We start from the raw sequence: 21,809 nt of genomic DNA on the forward strand, positions 1-21,809 counted from the left end.
GAACGGCGGCCTCAATATAGTTGCAATGTGAAATTAAAAAAAAAAATATTGAAAGTTTTGTTTACATGTCTGTCTGTGGGCCTGGCTCCCTCCATGGTACCCCCGTCCTAGGTAGAGCTCGTTGATCATACCATTCGTGGAAGTTCATTTCAAAAAGTGCTAGGCACAGTTTCCACTCTTCGGAAAACGTTGGCGGCGCCACCAGTATAAGAACAATATGTTCTGAAGAGCGTTTTTCTCGCTTGTTTTATATCTCAATATACATCTTGTCGATGCATCTGTTTCACTCATTTTGTAGCCAGGCAACTGTGTGTTTATCAGCAGTCTAGCTTTGTAACTTGAACACAGTTGGAGCTATTTACCATATTTCTCACGACAATTTTGCCCTGATAAGCTAAACATGCAATCCCTATGGGAAGATGCTCAACTGCTAAGATGAAAGCGCTCTGGGTTCCGGAATGTTGTTATTCACGTAAAACCGGTAAGCGGGTACTGAAGTGTTTTAGATGTAAGCTTGGATACGAAGTTTCATACCTTCACATTCTGATGGATTCGGCTTTCTTTGTCGAAGAGATGACCTCATAGGTGCACTGCGATGCCCGAAAAGTACTGCCAATACTTTTGTTTGGCTCGATTTCTTGTAGCTGAATCCAAGGTGTCAGCCCCGCGCGTGAGCAGCAACACCACCGCAGCTTGCTTACAACGCGGGGAGGCGATAACCTATATACTGTTCCTATCTATGCTCCCTACACATTTTTGTTGTGAACTTAGCGTTTTTTTTTTAGTATAAGAGGAGGAGGAGGCGCTTAGACAAACTTTAAGAAGCACTAGGTTTTACGAGGTTGCCGCCTCTAGAGGAAGCTGGCTCAGAGGAATGAAGGATATACTTACCTTGCTGAGAATCCGAGCGATGAGTTGGTTACCTATCAACTAAGGGAGTCGGACAGCTTACCTTCTGATTGCTGCTGGTTGAGATGACGGAAAGGTGAGTGCGCGCAGCTACGCCGCGGTTAGGGGATCTCAGGCCACGTATTTCTGTCCAACACATTCAGCGGCGACGTGTAAGGTTCGCGAAATTATTCTTTGTATCTTAGTGCGCACCGGATGGCTTACTTCAAGAGTGCAGTCGTCGGATGTATTCGCAATGCCTATAGCATTTGAAACGACCTGTCAGAGACGACAACGAACCAGACAGTTTCTTTTGCTTCTCAGCCGGTGAGCTTCTTCGTCTTCAGTTTTGATTTGTCGCACTAGTGCCCGTTCCACAAGTGGGTTTCAAACACCGTATTTGCCAATTGCGCGGCTAGTGCAGCTATGCGAAATTTTCCGAAATGGTTTCGCTCAAATGCCATTCGACTGGACGACACATCGCGGACATATTCGAGAGTTTGAGTTGCCTTCGAAATGCGAAAACATGTGCCCTCGTGCGCCACTGCCCTCAAGACGTCGCTTTGAAGGAAATTACAAGTAAATATGTGCCGCCATGCAAGCTGCACAACCTGGCGGCTCCAGTGGTCATCTCTACTTCGTCGGCTTCGGTTCTTGCCACCCCAACTTTAGCGTCCAATGCATAGTATCAGCTATCCTCAAAAGAAACTTAAAGCCGTCATCGCAAGTGCCTCTCACCACAATTTGTAATTCTAAGACTGCAGGTCTGACAAGCGAAGGAAACGAGGAAACGTAGAAAAACGAAACTTGACAGCAGCAGCGTCACTGCACTTTACAAGTGAATGCATATTGAAGCTCTGAACTGCCTTTGGAAATCGTCGCGGAACACCGCGGAACTACATCGAGCCCGAATGCCTCCCGTAGCATCGAGTGTCATTCGACTCAAATGTCGTTTCGACGTGTCCATATAGCCTGGGCATCAAAGACCACCGGTGGTCTGCTCTAGGCATCACATAGGATGTCGAGACTGTTTTTTTTTTTCATCGATTTCAGATAGGATATCATCCCACTTCCTTTCACTCTCTCTTTTCACTGCCGTACTTTTTACAGCCGTAAAAAAGATAAAACATAAAAAAGAACAGGTCAGTTGTAAACTTTTTTTATTCTCTACTTGCACACTTATTCTCTAAAGTGTGTCAGTTCTTCCCAGGCTTCTTCTGTGTCGGCGTAAATCGTAACTTCAAGCGAGCAAGCCCAAACGACATGGCTAAGTGGCGCTCTCTGGCTCTTTGGTAGGGCGCCACTCTGCCATGTAGTTCTTGACAACGACACTGATGACACACTTGTGGCAGTGTTCGGCTTCTTAGCGCCAGTTTGTGAATTTGAATCGTCTGGCAGCGGCCTTGGTATAATCAAGGCAAAGTGCAAAATGCCGTGCACTGTTTTTTCAGGAGTTGTACAAAAGCCCCAAGGAGCAGAGGCTAATTCGGAGCTCGCAAGTATAACGGGCTTCATGGCCCAAACATTTTCTATGGCACTTAAAGGCCCATTAACTCAGCAATCAACATTTGTTTTTCACAGGACGTCATTCTGAACACTTATCTTTTTAGACGTCGTAATATTTATGATCACCCTCGGGTTTGTGCTTGGTTGAATGTATTTATTCTTGTAGAAACCGATTGCACTCCCATAACTACGAACAGCGACTGCTTCAGTCAGAAGCACTAAATGTTTCGGAGTTAGGCATTTTCGTGCTAATACGATGAAATTAGTAGTGACTGCAAAATTGGCCGCCTTTGCCAAACTAAGGACATAAAACGTCGTTTGTTTATACCAATGATCTCAAAATGTTTTGATCTTTTCTGCATGTTTGGTTCTATGTAACATGTACTTTTTATAACAAACTACTCTCGCCGTAAACATTTAATTGCCTCACTCTTTGCCATTGGTTGCAGATTCATAACACATTCTTTTTAAACTTTGCTTCCCGGCACGGTGCCTATGTGTTTGGAACGCTCAGTTATTGAGCTAGGGCTCCGTGCTCGATCCCTACCGCGGCGACCGCGTTTCGATGCGGGGCAAACAAAAAGCGCTCGTGTACTGTACGACGTGAGTGAAAGCTTAGTAACTCTAGGTGGTAACAAATTATCCGGACCTTTCCATTACGACGTACTTCACAACCCGTTGCTTTGGAACGTCAATAATCATTTAAAATGTGCCTCTTTCGTAATGTAGCCATGTTTTACTTTTTGTATTACATTATTTGAATGTAGTTGCGAACTTAATTATGCCCATTCAATGAGCGATCTGATTGCTTGCGTGTGTGCATGTGTAGGTGCCTGTGTATTTAGGGTGTGCGTTTATTTTGTTTATTTACTTGATAAAAGAGCGTAGTTCATTCTCTTCAATCTCATTATGGACCTTGCTATATATTTATCGAAATGTTTGGTCCGATAAACAGCCAACACCACTGTATACCAAACTGGAAGCAACATTATTCCATAGAAAAGAAGAAAGACCGCTTGTTTACGCATTCCTGTGTGTGTCTATCAGTGGGTACTTCCACGATGTGAAACTTTAAATCAGCTTAATGGCAAAATGAAGTGGCAAAAGCTGCACAAAATGTTCACTGGAAACGACGAAAGCAGCTTGGTTAAAGCAAATGAACATAAGGCGAGAAAGCTATGTATGCTAAAAAGCTGTTTGCTGATACATTAGGTGAAGACATTCCAGCTTTTGAAGTCAGTCAAGAGTTTGACGCAAAACTTTCAGGTCTGGATGGAACAAGGTGAAAAATAGACGGCATCGACCAAAAATGATGAAATGGCTTCATTTTATCATTTCTTGGTCACGGCCTGTTTTGTGATGCCTTGTTGAAGCTGAAAAATCATTTCATCATTTTTGACAGTGACGTTTTGTTTTCTTGTTTTATTGTTTTTGTTTGCTTATTGTTGGTTTTGTGGGGTTTAACGTCCCAAAGCAACTCAGGCTATGAGAGACGCCGTAGTGGAGGCCTCCGGAAATTTCGACCACCTGGGGTTCTTTAACGTGCACTGACATCGCACAGCACACGAGCGCCTTGCTTTTCGCCTCCACCGAAAAGCTGCCACCGATGCCGGGATTCGATCCCGCGTCCTTGGGAACAGTAGTCGAGCGCCGTAACCACTGCTCCACCCCGGCGGGGTTGTTTGCTTATTGTTCTTCAACGAGAGCTTTGCCACATGTTGTCTGTAATTCTCCAACCTAAATTAGTCCGGGAGATTGAGTTAACGACGACAAAATAAGTGTCATAGTGCTGCCAACTCCAGGGATATTTCCCTTAAACTATAGAAGTGAGCATTGTATAGAGAGGAAGGAATTTTATTTTTAAATACTCTAGAAGTCATTTTTCTTCAAGTGGGAAGCCAGCACATATCTTGTCTTCGGTACTTCTCCACTACTAGCACGTGATGTGCGCTTTAAATTGTTACGTAGGCGGACGTGCTAATTAACACTTGCACTCTCATAGACTCACATTTTTATTGAGTACGCTCTGCTGTGGCTCAGCGTATACCCCCTCCACTAATCTCCCGCGCCATATTTTCACACTGTATTTGAAGCCCGTTTATACGATGTGCTATTCACTAAACAATTATATAAATTTCCTATCTGATTTTTTAAAAATAGTTTTTAAGTATGGAAGAAGGGCAGCATACTTTTTTTTTTGAAGAAGTGAGCACTAATGGAGAAATAAACAGAGCAAGCGTTCTGCGACAGTTCGGCGAAAATGTGGGCAGCTCCAAGCTGAACTTTTCAGTCCTTTTCAGAACTATTCAGAGCTTTTATTTCAGAACTTTTCAGTGGACGTTTCACTCCTGTTAGCCCATTCGATTTCTTGCCGTTGCTAAGTTATGAAGTTCATTCCAAAGCTACATTCAAACTTTCTCACTTGAAAAAGCTGCCCTTCTCATGCATTGGCTGGGAGATAGCGAAGCCCGCCTTTTGGATTTTTTCGCTGCCTCCCCCATCACTCAGTTTGAATATAGAGGTGTTATTATAGTATATCCGCATTTGTTTTGTTGTCTTTTTTTTTTTTTAGTTTCGATAACCAAGTGTTAGCACGACAGCATGGCGAGCTAAGGTGAAATGAGGTAAAGAAAAAAGCTTTAGTAGATGCATTTCAACATCGTTTTAATCCCTTCGAACATCTACGTGAGCCGCTCCATGAGCCAGAATGACAACTAATGGCCAACAAGCTTAAATGCACCCGTGTCCGTATGCATCGCTCAATCTTCACTCATCTAGTACGTGGTATTCAATCTCCGCTCGAAGTTTCCTGGTAAAATGACGCAACACTAGAATAAATTCAGTTATAAATAACTTACCGGATAACAACGAATTTCGCTAGTCATTGTATGTTTACAATGTCGTGCGCATCATTACAATGCAAGAATGCGAACACAAACTATATGACGTCCCTAAGCACGAAAGTTTAACCCTGCGTCGGTGGCAAGTGGGTTGATATATTTAACGAAGTAAAATAAATGATTTACCCTATAATAAAAATGTATTAATTAGTGGAAAATGTAGATCGAACTTTCGCCCTTTGTGTGACGACGTGAGTGCGCTACATTAGCACCATGTTGGCACATAGGTGCAGTCTGTAATGTTGCAACTGGGTTTGCCGAGGCAACTAACTTCATTATGTCAGATGTGGAGAGATCCATCTGGTCGAGTTGGTATTGCGTCAGCTGCGCGACGGCAAAGAGAGCGGATGAAAATCATCGGGTAAGGCTCCACTGTAAATGGTTTGATAAGGTGGACCGGAGAGGAGTTTTAAATCGTGGAGTCCCCGCATGCTACCGCTTTCAGGATTATCAATGCGTCATTGAAGACCTCTCCTGCAGAGTCATTTAAAAGTTCTGCCTTGTGTAAAACAGCATTTACTGTAAAATTTTGACGACAGGTAAAATGTTGTATAGGATTCGTTTGTTAAATATTGCTGCGACTTATACATTGTGCTCAACAATGTTATAAAAATTAAACAAGGTCCTTCATTTAAATATTACGAAATGCCTCATCAAAGGGAATCTACGGAATGAATCAACTTCAGACTTAAGTAATCAAGTTTTTTTTTTTTTGTCCGCTTTGATATTAATTTTCACACTGCGGAAATATAGGTCATTTCCATTTCAAGATTAGAAGCGAAGTGGCTTTGGAAGCTGTACTTCTGCCATACGCTATCGCCTACATAGCTTGAGGAGTACTGAGCAGTAAAGTTTCTTTACAACGCACTCGTGGAGATAATTTAATTTGTAACTAGAAGTTCCAAGGGCGATTTCGCAGCTTTTTCTTTTTTTTTTTTTTTAGCTTTTACGCCATTGAGCTGGCTGGTTCATCTTCGGAATTGCTAATCCGTGCTATTTTGGTCGTTGCCATTAAGAAAACGCTTCCGGTGGAAAAGTATATAATGGGGGCGTACATACGAGATATCTAATTCCTGGTATTCCCGGCACAGGAAGCTGGTCCTCCACAATTTCATTTCAGCGAAACTTTCTTTTATTGGTTGAGTTGGCACAATCTTGAATAGCTCACCAGGCACGTGCTGTCACTTGATCGCCCTGTTTGCTCATATAAGGGGACAGAGATTTGTGCTACTTCGTAACCTTGCATGTGTTCGTACTCACTGAAAAGAAATAAAGCAAAAAGGTCTTCTTCTTTTCTTTATTGATCATTTAACATCTTTTCTTTTTGCCCCAACAAGGAATGTAACAACACTCTGCCGACAGTCACTTTACGGATCATGCACTATCCGGCATTTCTTATATCGCTTGAGATGTCGAGTAACGCGAAGCGTTTTCACTTTGCAAGACGACATGCACCACAAACGGCGAACACGCGCTGGGTCGGGTATGCAGGAAACGCCTGAAAAGGAGCAGCATAAGATGAAGGATGAGGGAAAGACTGGAGTCCTCGAGTAACCTCTTGTTTATGCTCATGAACGTCTTTCAACCCCACATAGATTGCGATGCAATTTCTCCCACTGAGCACGGTTTTCCAAGCAGTCACCCACCATCACTTTAATAATGCCGCTTTATATTTGTTTGGCACTCACACCATGCGACGGTGAACACACAGTCAATCTGGGAAACTACTAAGTTCGCGGAAACGTGCTAAGCAGTTTAATGCTGGTACGACTTAGCGTTTTTCACAGTGGAGCTGGGGCCTGAATTAAAATGAAACTGTAGTGAAAACGAGCAAATCACGGCGTATGTACAAATGCAGCACATTTATTTGACGGGATAGCTTGAAGCCTACTACAGATGTACAACGAGCGCACAAAAGGTGTCTATTTGGTTTCAAGGGCTGGGTAAGGTCTAGGCTTGTGCCGAGAATGTAAACTTGATCATATGCGTGTCACGTGACTTAAATTCGTTAATGTCGCAAACGCCTAGTCGCATACAACTGCTGTAATGAGAGCAAATGAAGCGAGTTTAAGGGGGTGCAGTATGACGGCGAAGATACCAATAGCTTAGAGATGCACACAACTCTGCTGTCACTCATGCATTAAACATCGCTGGGAAACGCCATGGAGCGTTCGAAGCGGAGGTAAAAGACGGAAAGCACGCCAAGAAGAAGCTGAACATGTGGGAAGAAGACAAAGAGCTTTCTGATCACAAGGGCAATGGCCAAATCACCCACATTCCCTCTGCAACAGCATCTCGCTTTTAACGCGATGGCGCTTGAGGATTCCATTCAGCCGAAAGTCCGTTGTCATAGTAGTTGGCATTATATCAAGAAAATCTGTATTGATCGAGAGAATCGTCGCCTCACGCACAATGGAAACTGATTAACATGTTAGATAAATTGTGGTTATAAGGTTGGACACTGACCTAAACATCATCACGACGTGTAAGAATGTGAAGTAAATAATTTCGCCGGAAAGTTGGGGAAATTGGACGACAATCGAAACTGTACGAGATCCTTGGCTCTTAAGAAAAACAAGGTCCCCTAGGCCATCGAGGCACCTTTGTTGGACTTGGTGACAGAGAGGTCTTAATTGTCTTGTGGCAAATAAAACAAAAACGAAAGAATGTCTGCGCGTGCGAAACGTTTGCGACAAGAGGACCCTGGTCAATTCAAGGGCCCCATCAAAGCTTTCGTGTCACGCTCTTAAGAAGGAGCTTAAGTGCTAAGCAAGCGTTTGGTCATCCCACTCACTGTGTATTTTTTTTTATTTTGTAAGCACACCGCACAAACTTACACCATGAATAAATGCTTTTAATTTACGCATATATACTGAAGTTGTCATCAGGTAGGGGACGCTAAATCTAGTGAGCTTGTTCTGAAAAAAAATAAAAAAATGAACCGTTTCTGCTCTGTACATCGGCGCGCAACCTGACTACGCTGCATGGAAAAGTAGCGCAATAAAGAGCAGTCTCATTCGGTACTGACTACGTGTCAGATTGTGCAAAGTCATCGGACATTTTGGTTTGTTTCAGCAGGCACACGTTGGTTCCTGTGCCTCATCTTTTTCAGGCCCAACTGGTGTGAGTCTTGCTAGTAGCTCGATCATCTCCCCCCCCCCCCCCCCCCCACCCCTAGTGATAGAATCGTACACGTAGTGAAGAAGTAACTACAGTCAGTGAAAAATGTCGGCGTAATACTTAGCACTCCACTCGTGCAGTTCGTACTACCTACGGCGGTTGACGTGGGAGTAGATGGTGCCACACAAGCGACTGTGTAGATGATGTAGAGCTACAGCGATCTTTCAGTGATTTCTATCAACTTTCCAGTACCCATTAACCTGTTCTGCATGCGAAACTGGGAACATTTTTTGATGAGTTTGGGAAAAGTCGAGTTGCCTCGTACTGCTGCACAGTACCGCCCCCCGCTGATGGTGGTGAGGTCAAAGAGCACGTATGCGGGCACACGAAGGCGCACATTGCGACACCGCACGTGAGTTCGAGATCGGTGAGCGTTCATTCAAAAGAAAGGCAAGCACGTCGCAATTACGGCGCTCAAGCGTCCTTCAGTGTGGCATAATACACCGGCCTACGTACACCGAGGCGATTGCACATGTCCGCAATTCACGCTAAAGGTAGCGCCGAGATCCATCGCTGTGCTTCGGTGGACGCCTCTTCAACGGGGTTGGGCCCAGTGCAGACTTCGTTCCTCCTGGCTTCTCGTCAGCAAGCCGGCGTTCTTCGGTATCACCATCACACCTGTGTGCTCGCTTTCAGGGGCGAGCCTTTGAAGCTGAGTCGGAAGGAATGCCGCATGGAGACAATGATGGTCGAGTTGTTGTCTTCCTGCTCGTATGTTGCGAAGCGGCTTTTGGCTGCTTTGTAGCGACTGGAACCGCAGATACAACGCGTGGCGAACTCGCGCTTGAAGCGCTCCTGGAGATACGAAGGATGAGGGATATTGGTAAAAAATACAAGACAAAAAATTGTGAAGGTGACGTATTTGGTTAAAAAATATAACACGCCAGAAAACGAATACCATACAGATAAAAAGACGCATAATATATGCTACCTGTATTCTTTGAATGAAAGAAGACTGTAGTAGGTAGGCAAAAAAAAAAAAGAGAATCACTTCTCGCCATTTCGCCCCCTGTGGCCTGTAAATTATAAGGAAATATCACAAGTAGAACAAAGCATTAGTTACGTTACCTGTGAGGAGACCTTAGTGGAATGCATTGAGCACATGGGTTGCAGTGTGCCGACCAGCTTTCGCCAGAGTCATGTTGGCTTACATGTTTTTCGCATAAGATGACGCAGATGAATGTTACTGCGCGTTTCTATTCTCTTTAGCAAATAATTTTTCCACAGAGATGGTTTGCGGGCGAGTTTTTCATTCTTATTAACCTACTTTATCAGGTCGGCTAATCCTGCATTGCAATCAAATATACCAGTGATGCAATTTCGGTGCACTCATTTTGAAGAAAATAATGCTGCATTATCTGCAGATCATAACCCGCTGCCGTGACTTCATCGCTATATCGTCCTGCTATTCAGGACAGGGCACGAGTTCGATTTGTGGCAGCGGCAAACGTACATAAGTGGGGACATAATGCGAAAGCGCCTCCAGAACTGTGGTTTTAGTTTGCATTCAAGAATGCTATCTGGTTGAATGAGATTCGAAGTCCTGTAAAGCAGCGTAACTTGTTATCCGCAGTGTTGCTTCAGCACACAGGTTGTTCAAGATCAAGAGCGCAGACAAAATGCTAATTCTACACGCGGCAGATTAACTAGAACATCGAACCTACCAGTGCACCCTGCCCAATACTGTGGCTACTGGTCGTTCCACATATCGCGGACGTGTTAGGCGATATACACGTATAATGCGACTCTACCACTTGAGACAGTGAAACCGACCAGGGTCGGGAAATACATGTTTGCACCAATTCGCTCCAAGTTCACCAACCTTTTAGTTTAGTCATCACTTTTACACGGGGTGAGCTATATTCCTAGCACTATAGTTATAGCTCGAGGAGGCCATGTATCACCTATCGCAATTAACACCAATTACAAAAAAAAAAAATGAGAAAAAATTAGGATTGTGTTCATTTTCTTACAAAAATATTTCACATGTGTACTTGCATTCTGTAGAGGAGAATTAGCTGTAATAAGATAATAACATCAGTCTTGCGCATTATACATACCAGCCTCAAAGTAGTAGCATTTTGGTGGCCTAATATGCAAAAACCAACCAAATGAAAAACAAACAGATACATTTCGTTCCCAAAGATACCATGAATTCAGGCCAACATTAGCAAGTGACTAATGCGGCACCCACTCTTTGTTCTGATGCCCAAACGTTTGGGTTCGATTTAGTCATCACCCCGACCCAGCCTGCGTAAAGTGCAGGTCTAGGGCCTTTCCCCTTTGTCTCTGTCCGCCACTCTACCCACACATGTTTCATATATAATCTCGAGTTTCGCCTCTCCTTCTGTTTTGATTTATTACCTTGGCATCAACTTTGCCACTCAGCCAGGCAGGTCTGTGATGATGAATTTATTTATATGGTTGGAGACAGCGACCCCGTCATTCTCTTGGTCCCGCAAGGGCATTGTAGCGCCCGTCACCCAGCGTTCAGGGCAATGTCAGTCATTTGATTTCGTTCCGCAATACACGCTTGTTTCGTTTTGCCTCCTTTCTTCACCGAATGTCATTATTTTTTGTACACCGCCGCGCAGTGGTAAATGTAACTTAGGCGTCTTCGTGAGCCTCCAAGTTTCGGGCTCAAACACAAATACTGGCACGATACGACTGTTATATACTTCCTACGGATATGCATAGGATGCTCAGATCTTGAAAGCCCTTGCGAGATGCACTGCAGCTCATCATTTTTCTCCTGAGAAATCATTTCTTTTGATCCGTGCTTATAATACCTCCACCAAGATGGCGACTAGCTTCTTGCTTTGCAACGCCCTCCTCCCCCCCCCCCCCTCCTCCCACCCCCTTTATACAAGAAACAGCAGCATAATACAGTCAATGTTATGCAAACTGCCAGCTTGCATAACTGCAAGTAATGACCACCGGACTATATACACAACTTATGCCATAGCACACATATGACAAGCCTAACTCGGGTCTATGGCCAAAATTTCTGCTAAAATGAAAATAATAAAAACAACAACAGATTACTAAATTACATGCTTACAACAAGCGATAAACTTCGAAGAAGATAAACAATATCTTACAATATCTGTTACAATATCCAATAGTTACTCTGATGTGGCAGTGATCAGTTCCGCCACCGGACAACAATAAGTCCACCTTGTGCGGCAAAAGCCCATTATGTGGCCCTTTTGAGACCTATGACCCCTTTCCCAAACTTTTCCCCCCAAGGAGCTGAGCACCAGGCCGGGGAAAAGCTTGTACCCATTGAAAAGCCGGTGGGTACCCGGCGGCACCAGGGATAAAACCTGGTATACATGTTATACGTTCTACCTTCGCGTCCTAATTGCGAAGTGCGTGTACGACTGCTAACGTTGAAACGAAATCAAATGTTTTCTCGTTATCGATGAAAGGTGTATGTAATAAATTTACTGCATTACGCGCATTTTTAATGCTATAACAAAATGAATGAATATAACTTATTCTCGAGTATCATTTTTAAAATCGCGAACATAAAGCTCACCTTTATTTGACATCAGTTTCCTATGTGAGGCAAGAGTGGAATATCGTCAGGTACTGCTATGGTACAATCTTATGATAAGCGGAAAGGTGGAGTTCACGGAGATCTTTGCATTAAAAGCAAGGCGATGATTTCCGGGCATGCAAGTTTAGAATTGCTCAGATTCTAGAAAGGATACATTGAAAACTTACCATCTAACATTACGACAAACTTTAGCTAATTTTTAACTGTGTTATTTTCCGAATATATTTGATAATAGTCCCCTTATAGATAACACTATCTTAACATTTTTGAATGATTCTCATACACTTTAAATCCCCAGGAAATGTTTATATAGGTTTGCAAGCTTTCTTAGTACAGCATTTTGGACGTCCTTTAGCAGATTTTGTGATATTTGATACCACTATTTTGATTACGCTCCCAGCCCCCCCCCCCCCTCCCCCCCTCGCTCTTTTTTTTAAGTGTCGACAAGAGTGGCCCTGTTGCCATTTTAGTTGCAATGATATTGTTAATTTCTTCGGCGTAACCATTTAATAGAAATAATCGTGCTATTATTAGTTTATGCTACAAAAATACAGATTTTCAGTTTTTTTTTTATTGATCTTACCTAAATTGAAGGTAACGTCACTGCCGTTGTCTCTTATTGAACATTTTTGGGGCCAGGACATGCCTTATTTCTCTCCTTCTTTGAGACGTGCCCAGTGCATTAGGGATTGCCGAATGCTGCACGTTTCACGGCTTTGTGTCGACTGTGCCGCCCTAATTATTTTTTACGGGCCTGCATCTATCTTTGCTAATCGATTCGGCAGCTATTTGTAAACCGGAGTGAGCCGTTATCCAGGACAATCTCAAACTAATGTAAGAGTATATGAGTATGTGCAAAGGACACTTGAGCAGATGGGAGTGAAACAGCATCACATAGAAGGAAAATGAATTGCACAGAAAAGAACACCGAGCAAACCCAGCGCTTATACAAGGATCTCCTGATAAAAAATTACATTCGGCATAACGCGGTTTCAAAGGTATGCCTTTCTGGAGTGCTTTACTCAATTTACTCCAATGAAATTAAATGTACTGAAACCTTGTGAGCATGCAAGGTAGCAAGGAAGTCAACTGAGATGCTCGCGCATGTTGTGCGCGCAGCGAGGGTTGCTTAGGTAAGGGGGTTCGCGCACATTTTTTCATCGCTCTTCGCTAGACCCGTTCCTAGCGATCCACGTACCTGTGTGGTTTCCCCGACTAGCCATCCCGTACCGAAAGAAGCCGCGCCCAGGCTCATAGTTCGCCCTCACTTCTCACTCTGCTAGGTTTGCGGGGAATGATCTGGACAGAGAAAAGAGCCCGCACGGGCAGAATTGGCATTACAGAAGGGAAGACCATCCTTGGGCCAGAGGCAGCCTCGTGCTAAGAGCGCTGACGGGCTCCGTTAGAAAGAAGGAGAAGCAACGTAGAAAGGCAGAAGCATCGTGCGTACGGTCCTATTTGTCAGCATTAACGACATTAGCGAGACGCTGTCGCCACCACTCAGCCTTTTCTTTTTTTGTACCAGTTTTTCTCTCGTGGCATTTTTATTTTTGCACTCTTGCATATTTGAGTGCAACCAGGGGGTTTGGCTAATGGTTAGCCCGAAAGCTCCACTCGCTTTTTTAGTTTTTTGCCTGTGCGGTTGTTTGGTATCTGTTTGGTTGCCATGCATTTTGTTCGACAGTGAACGTTTATCTTCCTCGCCAGCAATTTATTCTTTCATTGTCAATAAGGCGTTGTATCCCAAACTATCTATATAGGCTCACTACTGAAGTGAAACAACTAGGGCCAGACGTTTTTCCTTGCTGCTGTCAACATTTTTTCTCGTGGAAGAAAACTTTATGAGCAAGGGACACTTCCTTGACCAGTTAAATGGCCTAGAATGAGTCATCTACAATACATGATAGTGGCGGGGAAGGGAAGCAGGGGTAGGATTTCAGTACTTCCAGCTATGGGACAGATCCGCAGTGCTCCCGGCCCCAACCGTTAAGTAATTTTTGCATTACTGGCTTGTATCCTACGCCGGAAACCCTACAGAAGGTCGTGTGTACTGGATGCAGCTTAAAGCATGGCTTTCCCACTTGAGATCCGTATTAAACGTACACATAGAAAATGTGAGGTCGCATTACTTTATCTCTGCGCGATAAAAGCTCCAAACATACCTTCCCTAACTTATGTTCAAAATACTTTTCTCATAATCTCTGTTTTTCTCACTAAGTGAAGACTCTATATGCATCGAGCTTCACAGTACATAAAAAAGTTAAATATGTCGTAATGTATTTTGTTTGTTGTGATATCAGGCTCTGCAGTGAGCTACGCGCAAAAATGGAGCGATAAAATCAGACTGTCAGTTTCGTCAAAGGTTGAACGCTTTGTAGCACAGCCAGAGCACGCATGCCACGAAGCGAGAATGTTTCAAGCAAGCAGCCGTAGGGAGCCCAAAGTAGTATAATGAGTGATACTCACGTTGTAGATAGCGTAAATGAAAGGATTGTAGCAGGAGTTACTCATGGCCAGCCAGTGCGTGCAGAACCAGATGATGTTTATGTACTTGTATCTGCAAAGAACGCAGTGACGAATTCAGATGTTGAAGAAAACCCTGTTACCTCTGCCCGAGATTATTATTCAACTCATGTAGCGCATCAAATGTTACCAAGGCTCGTTATATCTGTCTCCGTGCCACCGTCTGGCTCCGAGCCATCGATAAGCTGACGTGTGCCGAAGGCCTCGTGTTAGAACAGCGGCTCTCTCGTTTTGCTTGAAGCCTAATGTTTTTCCAGCGTACGTTACCGAAACGCAAAGCTCTCAAACTATTGCTCAAATAACATAATTTTTCAAAATTTTATAACATTACACTCTGATCCTTCTTATTTTCTCAGTCCTTATATAAACGCAGGAGACACAAAAGGAGCTTAGTGCGGAACTTATACCAGTTACAGCAGTGCTGAACACTGCAAAAAGAAGTTGTCAGCATGTTTACGACGAAGTTCATTTACTACAACAGAATTCTGGATGTACAACAGAAAATTCTCATGAGTAGGGTTATAGTTTGGGCCACTTACTTATCAATCTTGGGGAACACCTCCCGGAGGACATTGTAGAGCTGGTATGGAAGCCAGCAGAAAGCAAACAATGCCACGATGACGAACAGCATCTTGATCACCTGCAGTTACGAAGTATAAGAGAAAAAAATGGTTAGCGCTTTTGTTTCGTTTCGTGTAAGGCATACGAGAATGGGGCCATCCAAAGGGATAATTTTATTGGCGACAAAATTTGCCCCAGGAGGCAGGACTAATTAGGCCGATGTTCTATCCATGCACGCTATACAACCCCTATAAGTGTTGACACAAAGCGTTTGTCCAGACAGACTGCAGCAGAGCGAAACCAAGTGTTGACTTTTCCTATGCAACGAGGGCTGCAAGACAGTCCTGCAGCAAGACTTGCTCTACAACAACAACAACTACGAAACATACACCCAGCCTTTGATCTGTTTCGGTAATTTCTTGCTGCAGAGACGCAGTGACGCCGTCCGCTAATGGACAGCCTTATGACGTGAAATGTGTTGCCTGCATTGAAAGTTAGTGGAATAATTAAATTAATGTCACATTCCGGCTTGTTCTGCGCATAATTTGCCACTTCAGCCGCAGCATTTGGTCAAATTTGCGATTGCAGTTTGTCCCCCACTGTTATTACTTGTTTCAGCGCTGTGAAGTGGCAAATCTGTGAAAAGATTCAGACGAGTAATATCTCAGGACGCATGCAGGTTATTAAAATCTTACAAAATATAATGTCTTCGAATGCCGCTTCAACGAGTTTTCAATATAAACATGCGTGCTAAGAATATAGTAAGCTATAACTCCCGAATTCGGCGGCAAATGCCCCTCATATGAGGCTCTCCAGTCAATAGCGTCAGTTCTCAACTCTACAGAGGGAGGGACAGCAGCCGCTGTCCATGCGTCCCTAGTCTGAACAGTTTCTTCCTTTCCTTTATTATGGGCACTGAGCCCCGGTAGCCAATAGAACGATCTTAAGGACCCTACTGGTATGAGAGCGAAAAACCCATTGTGTGCCTCAGTTGGGTGTTTCCTCCCCGTCAATGCACTTGGTTGGGGCTCTTTCCTTGAGGGGTATTCACCGCTGCATTCTTCAGTTGTGAATTATATCACAGTGAATAAAATGTAACAAATGAACTTTAGTTAAAAATGAGTTTACGATGACAGTTCTTATCGCATTTTGTGTCCAACGGGTCGTATAGTCTATTTACACAAGCGACTTATGTGTACTGTTCTTTTTACATTTTTTTTTTAATTTGGAAAGTTTAACTTTTATCGCTTTACAAGTCCTACAAGCATAGTACAGCGGACGACTTTCCCCTCGGCTTCAGAGGATTCAGGGGACCATTTCAGAGTTTAGAATACTCTACTGTCCGATTGCATCCTTCAAGAATAATTGGAACTGTAAGAACAAATTTCTTAACATGTTATGTAGTTGACTTATATTTTATTTTTGCGAGATTTTTTACCTATGCTCACTTATTTGTTGTTTTTTTTTTGTACTGCTACACTTTTATTATGCTTATGTTCTAACATCAACCTTTGTATTTGCCCCTCTTACAAAATGTCTCTTAAAACCTGAAAGGTATTTGTAAATAAATAAATAAATAAAAAAATAAATAAATAAATAAATAAATAAATAAATAAATAAATAAATAAATAAATAAATAAATAAATAAATAAATAAATAAATAAATAAATAAATCACATCTACGTTAACATTTTGTATAAATGATGCACCCAGTATAATAGGAACAGCGCACGAAACCTACCAGCCCCTCGCAGTTGCGTCGGTACCGCTTAACCAACGGGGAGAAATCTTACTGTTTCTATTACTAGTTCTGAAGTGTTGGAGGACGCTGTTAACGCAAAAAACTCATAAAATTCATAAACATGGCATGCTTATGAGTGTCGGCACAGCGCTTGAGAATGCTACTGTAGCTGGCGCACCGGTCAGTAGGCGGCAAGGCGTGAGCTAACACCTCTTAATGTGTATCCTCACTCCTTACTGGTTAAGGTTGCTGTAGTTGCAGAAGTTTGGGAACTTCAGAGGTAAATTATAACTAAACGCTGCACGCTGAGGCCCCTTCAGCAGCCTGCCAAAGTGGAAACGAAAACAGAAAATACATTGCTGCCGTAATCTTCCTTGCGGAGATTGCTCATCCATACATACTGGCGTCAGTTTTTCACAGACTGGCGCCAGCTCACCCAGCTTTCAGGTAATATCCTATCATATGTTACCCTTTTTATATGCTAGTTCACACCCTTAGCCAACTCGTCCTCGTCTAAATTTCTCCCGTATTCATCGCTTTATCCATGCGCAGCAGCAAACCCGCTTTTTTCTATTTTTGCCGTTGGATGTTGCCTCACACATCAGCATTATTTTCTGCAGTAGAAGTTGTAACAGTGCAGATGCATTGGGATCAGCGGTTGATAATTGCTTATGCGCTTAATCAATTGGTTTCTTACTCTCTCGCACCTAAGGCAAATCCCAGCGGCTAAGCATGTGCGAAAACTGCGGGAAAAATATTCTAGGCCTGAAGAATGCAAAACAATGCGTAGTGGTGATGTGCCAACAAAGGGCCCGTACTGGCGAAGAACGTTTTACGGGCGGCAGATGGCCTGTGACCGATTCTTCACTTTGGCAGTTTCTGCGTGTTTGTTCAAAAGCGTGTTGTCACAACGCCTACTGTGCACCGTCCTGAGGCATTTAAAAGCAGTAAATATGGGATGCAACGATTTATGTAAAACAAGGCCGCCTCTCAGTGCCACACACTGGCGCTGGCTACGCTCTATAGAGCCTCCCACTGAGGGCAGGACGAGGCTATGACCAGTAAATAAACATCCTGCTCAAAGAGCATAGCGAAGGTAAAAAAAAAAAAAAAATTCTAGTGTAGCAACTCCATCTGAGACGTTTCCAATAGATGAGATGCAATAAAACCAAGCGCAAACAGGTCAAGAAGTGTGCGTTCTCCTGATGGATTGATAATCACGTTTCCGAGCATGAGCTGACAATATCATGGTTAAGAACGGCATGCTAGGCTAGTTCGTCGGCATTGTTAAGGGTGGTGAACTGTACGAAAAAAAAAAGAGAAACGAAAAAGACAACACACAGCGCTTGTCGCCTGTTGTCTATTTCTGTCCCTGTTTTTGTTTTTTTCGCGCTGATCATCACGCTTAGAACTGAGAGTTTTCCGCGAAAAATATAAACCCTTTAATTAGCTGCTCCATTGGGCAGGCATTACTACAATTGGATGAATGCTAATAACAAGTTAACTTCGCGCTTGTAGTTGCACGTTATATATTCCGTGCAATGACTTGCATCAAAAAATGGCAGTGGCTTAGCTAGGCTATGCCTGCGTAACAGAGGCACACAGCTGGGCACGCGCCGGCGCTGGTGCCTCCGACGTCACTCCTCTGGAATGCGCAGACCGGCATGCCGTGTGACGTCACTGCTCCTCGCGCTTGCGCAGCACACCTCTCCAGGAGCCACGCGAAATTGCTTAACCTCGGCCCCAGTGTAGCTATAACGCTACAAAAGTTCCTCTTTCAATGCATACCGCTGCTGCGAAAGCTCTTCGACTTTACGAGAATTGTATGTCGACATCCCTTCATTGTGGCACCACCGTTTGGTTTGCTTTTGCATTTAGAAGGGATTTTGCAACAACGCGTAGCGTCTGATGAAGACAGCCTCACGTGCGCTCTTTCGTATTAAAATTCGTCGCAAAGGGCTTTGGCCAATAAAAGAATTGCTTTCAGTGCCCGATTTTCGCGCTCATCGCTTGCTGAATAAGCAAGAATCGGGCCATGTAAGGCTACTTGATACAAACACAATCTATTTTGGCATCGCACTGTTCTTTCTGCACCCTGCGAGCAAACGCCCGACGGCTTAATCCTATCGCTTCCAGCGAGCTGCTCCCTCGGGATGATGCTTTTCCCGCCGAAGCGTTGTGCTTGCGAAAGAGTCAGCCACACCAAAGAGGGGCGCCCTCGCAAAAACCTCGACTGGTGGTCTGGTCCGCAAAGCCCGATTAAAAGTCTGCGAGGCTTTTGGTTGACTGGCAGACCGACCGGAAACGCCTAAATACCTTCATCCTGCATGGTTACTTGTGTTAATCTCCTGAACAAAGCGCAGCATTTTTGTTTGGTCGCCCTTTCGGCGCTACTCATCTTATCCAAGCAGAAAGAAGACGGAAACAAAGGGAAATAATCCCAGAGGCAATGAACACTGATACCAGATGGCTCGCTAAATCTCGACGCTTTCTGCAGGCAGAAACTCTGAAAATTATGCAGCATCGAATCAAAGATGAATGCATTAATCCTTATATCATGACGCCTTCTTCTACAGCAGGCAAACCGCGCGTGCTTGTAAAAAGGCGCAACCTGGTAAATGGAACAAGGATGTAGCGCCGATTTTGCCTGCTTTCTTCAGCAACGAGTGTTTGCCAGCGCTTGAAGAAAGAGCGGGGCACGAAGTCTGAATGCCGAACAGTGCTACGATTTTTTCTTTTAGATTTTCCGGCAGGATTTCCTGGCTCAGTAACGCGCAACGTACTGAAAAGTGATCGCAACGACATAACTTGCCAATGCACGGTTTCATTTAGTTCTGACAAAGGCACCAAGCAGAGTTGTGAAATGGGACGGCAGTAGTCGAGGTGAGTCCAGCTAACCGTTTTATGCTTAGCTTGCAAAAGAAACATAACGAGCTACGGTTAAGATAGAATGACGTTAATGAGAGTCACGTTCTCCCACGAATAAAGAAGAATATATAAACGCAGCAGTAAGCTATGGAAACATGAAGCATTGTTTACTTGATGCGGAGTTTCATATCTTCTTTTCTGAAGAGGTGCTAAAAATGGAACACTAACACAGCATTTTAAAGGGATGTGTAATCAAACGGAAAGAAGGTACGTGCCACTGATGACTCAGTAGTATTAACCTGCGCCGGTCAGCAAACAATTGGAAAATGAGGGGATTCGTTGTGGGATACAACAGAAAGGAGCTTCATTATAGCCTAACAAGTTTGCCTTTTCAAGAGGCATTATTTACTTATTTATTTGAAATACCTTGACGACCCAGCTAGCCATTCTATAAGAAGGTGGAAATACTAGATAGTGTTATTATGAGCAAAAATATAAGAAAACAAGCAAAAATGCAATGCATGGTAAAATATATGTACAGTGCTGCTCAAAAGAGGAGAGGCCACGCGATGCGCTGCGAATGCTATTTTTTATATAATAATGCGCTCCTGACAAAAGTATTCGGGCAAGCGGGCAAGCATGTCATGCGAGTTACCATGTGCAAATCATGAAAACAGCAACTGCGTCGTCAGAAAACGCTGGTAGGCAGTTTTGTTAGATCGCGTGGCCCCTCTACTTTTGCGCAGCACTGTACGTAAACAAACTGTTCAGAAGTGCAGATTTAGGGACACTGATATTATTGCAATAGTAGAAAAAAGAGATGTGACGCAGATTACAGCACAATAATAAACAAATATGGCCGATTTGAATAGTTAATCAGATACGAAGTAGGTGCGTAGCACCGCTTATCCCTGTTATACCTTTCATGCATTACCACACACATCTGCGATTCACATTCTCTCTAATATCTTCCCTCAGCTCACGCAAGAGGTGGCCAGTAGCTACAAAAATAAACAGCGCCGACGGTTGCGCTTCCAAAACACACAACACACAAACCTAAGGCCCAAACATTCCGATCACTGCCCTTGGTTGGTTGCGCGCGGGCGGCGGTTTCAAAGGGAGATATGTCCAGGCATCTTCCCGAGAAGATACCGACAGCAGCACCCTCTGCCGCGCATTCTCCTCAGCCCGTGTTTCGCTGCGATTTATGGCCTCCGCGCCCTTTCCCCTCAAACCGAGAGACAGAGCAGTTAGCGCCGAACCCACAACCACTGCGCTTACGCTGTGCTTTTTAACTGCTCTGGTTTGCCTCCTTCGCGGCACGGTCGAAGCTCTACTTTTCCGATAATCGGAACGGACCGAACCGACTGCTTCGCCCGTTTCCATGTGTTCCTATACCACTTCTGAAGAGCGGCCGCCTGCGCGACCGTCATAAATAAACTCGCGTCGAGCTGCCACTTGACCTTGGCCGCCCCTTCGGAATAGCCTTGTGACAGTGGACCAGCGGTGAACACTTCGTTTCTGGGAGAAGCCCGCAAACTTAGCTGTCGATTTATGGACCTCCGGTTTTCCGGTTCTGCCTTCGTAACCGTTGTACTTCAGCACGTCGAGCACGGCGAACCTGCGCCGCAGTGATAGATGGCCCGGCTTCATCCATTGCGACGCGAAGCAAACGCACGCACGCTTGTACAACGCTGCCCAGCGACGGCCGCCACGTCCGCAACTGACACGACCCTCTCTCACTGTCTTACTCTATGCGGTTGCTCCGCGCCCTCAGTGTTAAGTCGCGTGATGCGGGCGTTGCCACTTTCCCTTCCTCTTCTTCAAGTCCATGGAGAGATGGATGGACAGAGAGAGAGAGAGAGCGGCTTCTACTACAGCTCTGCGGCCGCTCCACCTCCTCAATACTGAGCCGCGAGACGCGCACATAGCCACCTTCTCTCAAGTTCACGAAGAGGGAGGGAGTGAGCGGCTTCGGACAGACATCGGCGAAATCCGTGATTGCGGCTAGTAGTGCTGCGCACTAAAAGAAACAATATGGCACATATCACCATTGCGCGGTGTAGCGCTGCTAAAACAA

The 21,809-nt window shown here is 44.2% G+C and overlaps 1 protein-coding gene across 1 annotated transcript in view; it reads right to left on the minus strand.

Annotated features, from left to right (window-relative positions):
- Nucleotides 1-8,475: 8,475 nt before the first annotated feature.
- The window catches only part of LOC146203468 (neuromedin-K receptor-like), a 64,394-nt gene continuing 51,060 nt past the window's right edge, over nt 8,476-21,809 (minus strand). Inside the window, exons 2-4 of the mRNA XM_084585637.1 lie at nt 15,099-15,199; nt 14,503-14,593; nt 8,476-9,269 (exon numbers count right to left, since the gene is read on the minus strand). Coding sequence (XP_084441763.1) covers nt 9,087-9,269; nt 14,503-14,593; nt 15,099-15,190 — 366 coding nt within the window. The 5' untranslated portion in view covers nt 15,191-15,199 and the 3' untranslated portion in view covers nt 8,476-9,086. The remainder of the gene's footprint in view (nt 9,270-14,502; nt 14,594-15,098; nt 15,200-21,809) is intronic.

Source organism: Amblyomma maculatum, chromosome 1 (assembly GCF_055883805.1).
Source record: "Amblyomma maculatum isolate TAMU_Amacu chromosome 1, ASM5588380v1, whole genome shotgun sequence".
NCBI classification, from domain to species: domain Eukaryota; kingdom Metazoa; phylum Arthropoda; class Arachnida; order Ixodida; family Ixodidae; genus Amblyomma; species Amblyomma maculatum.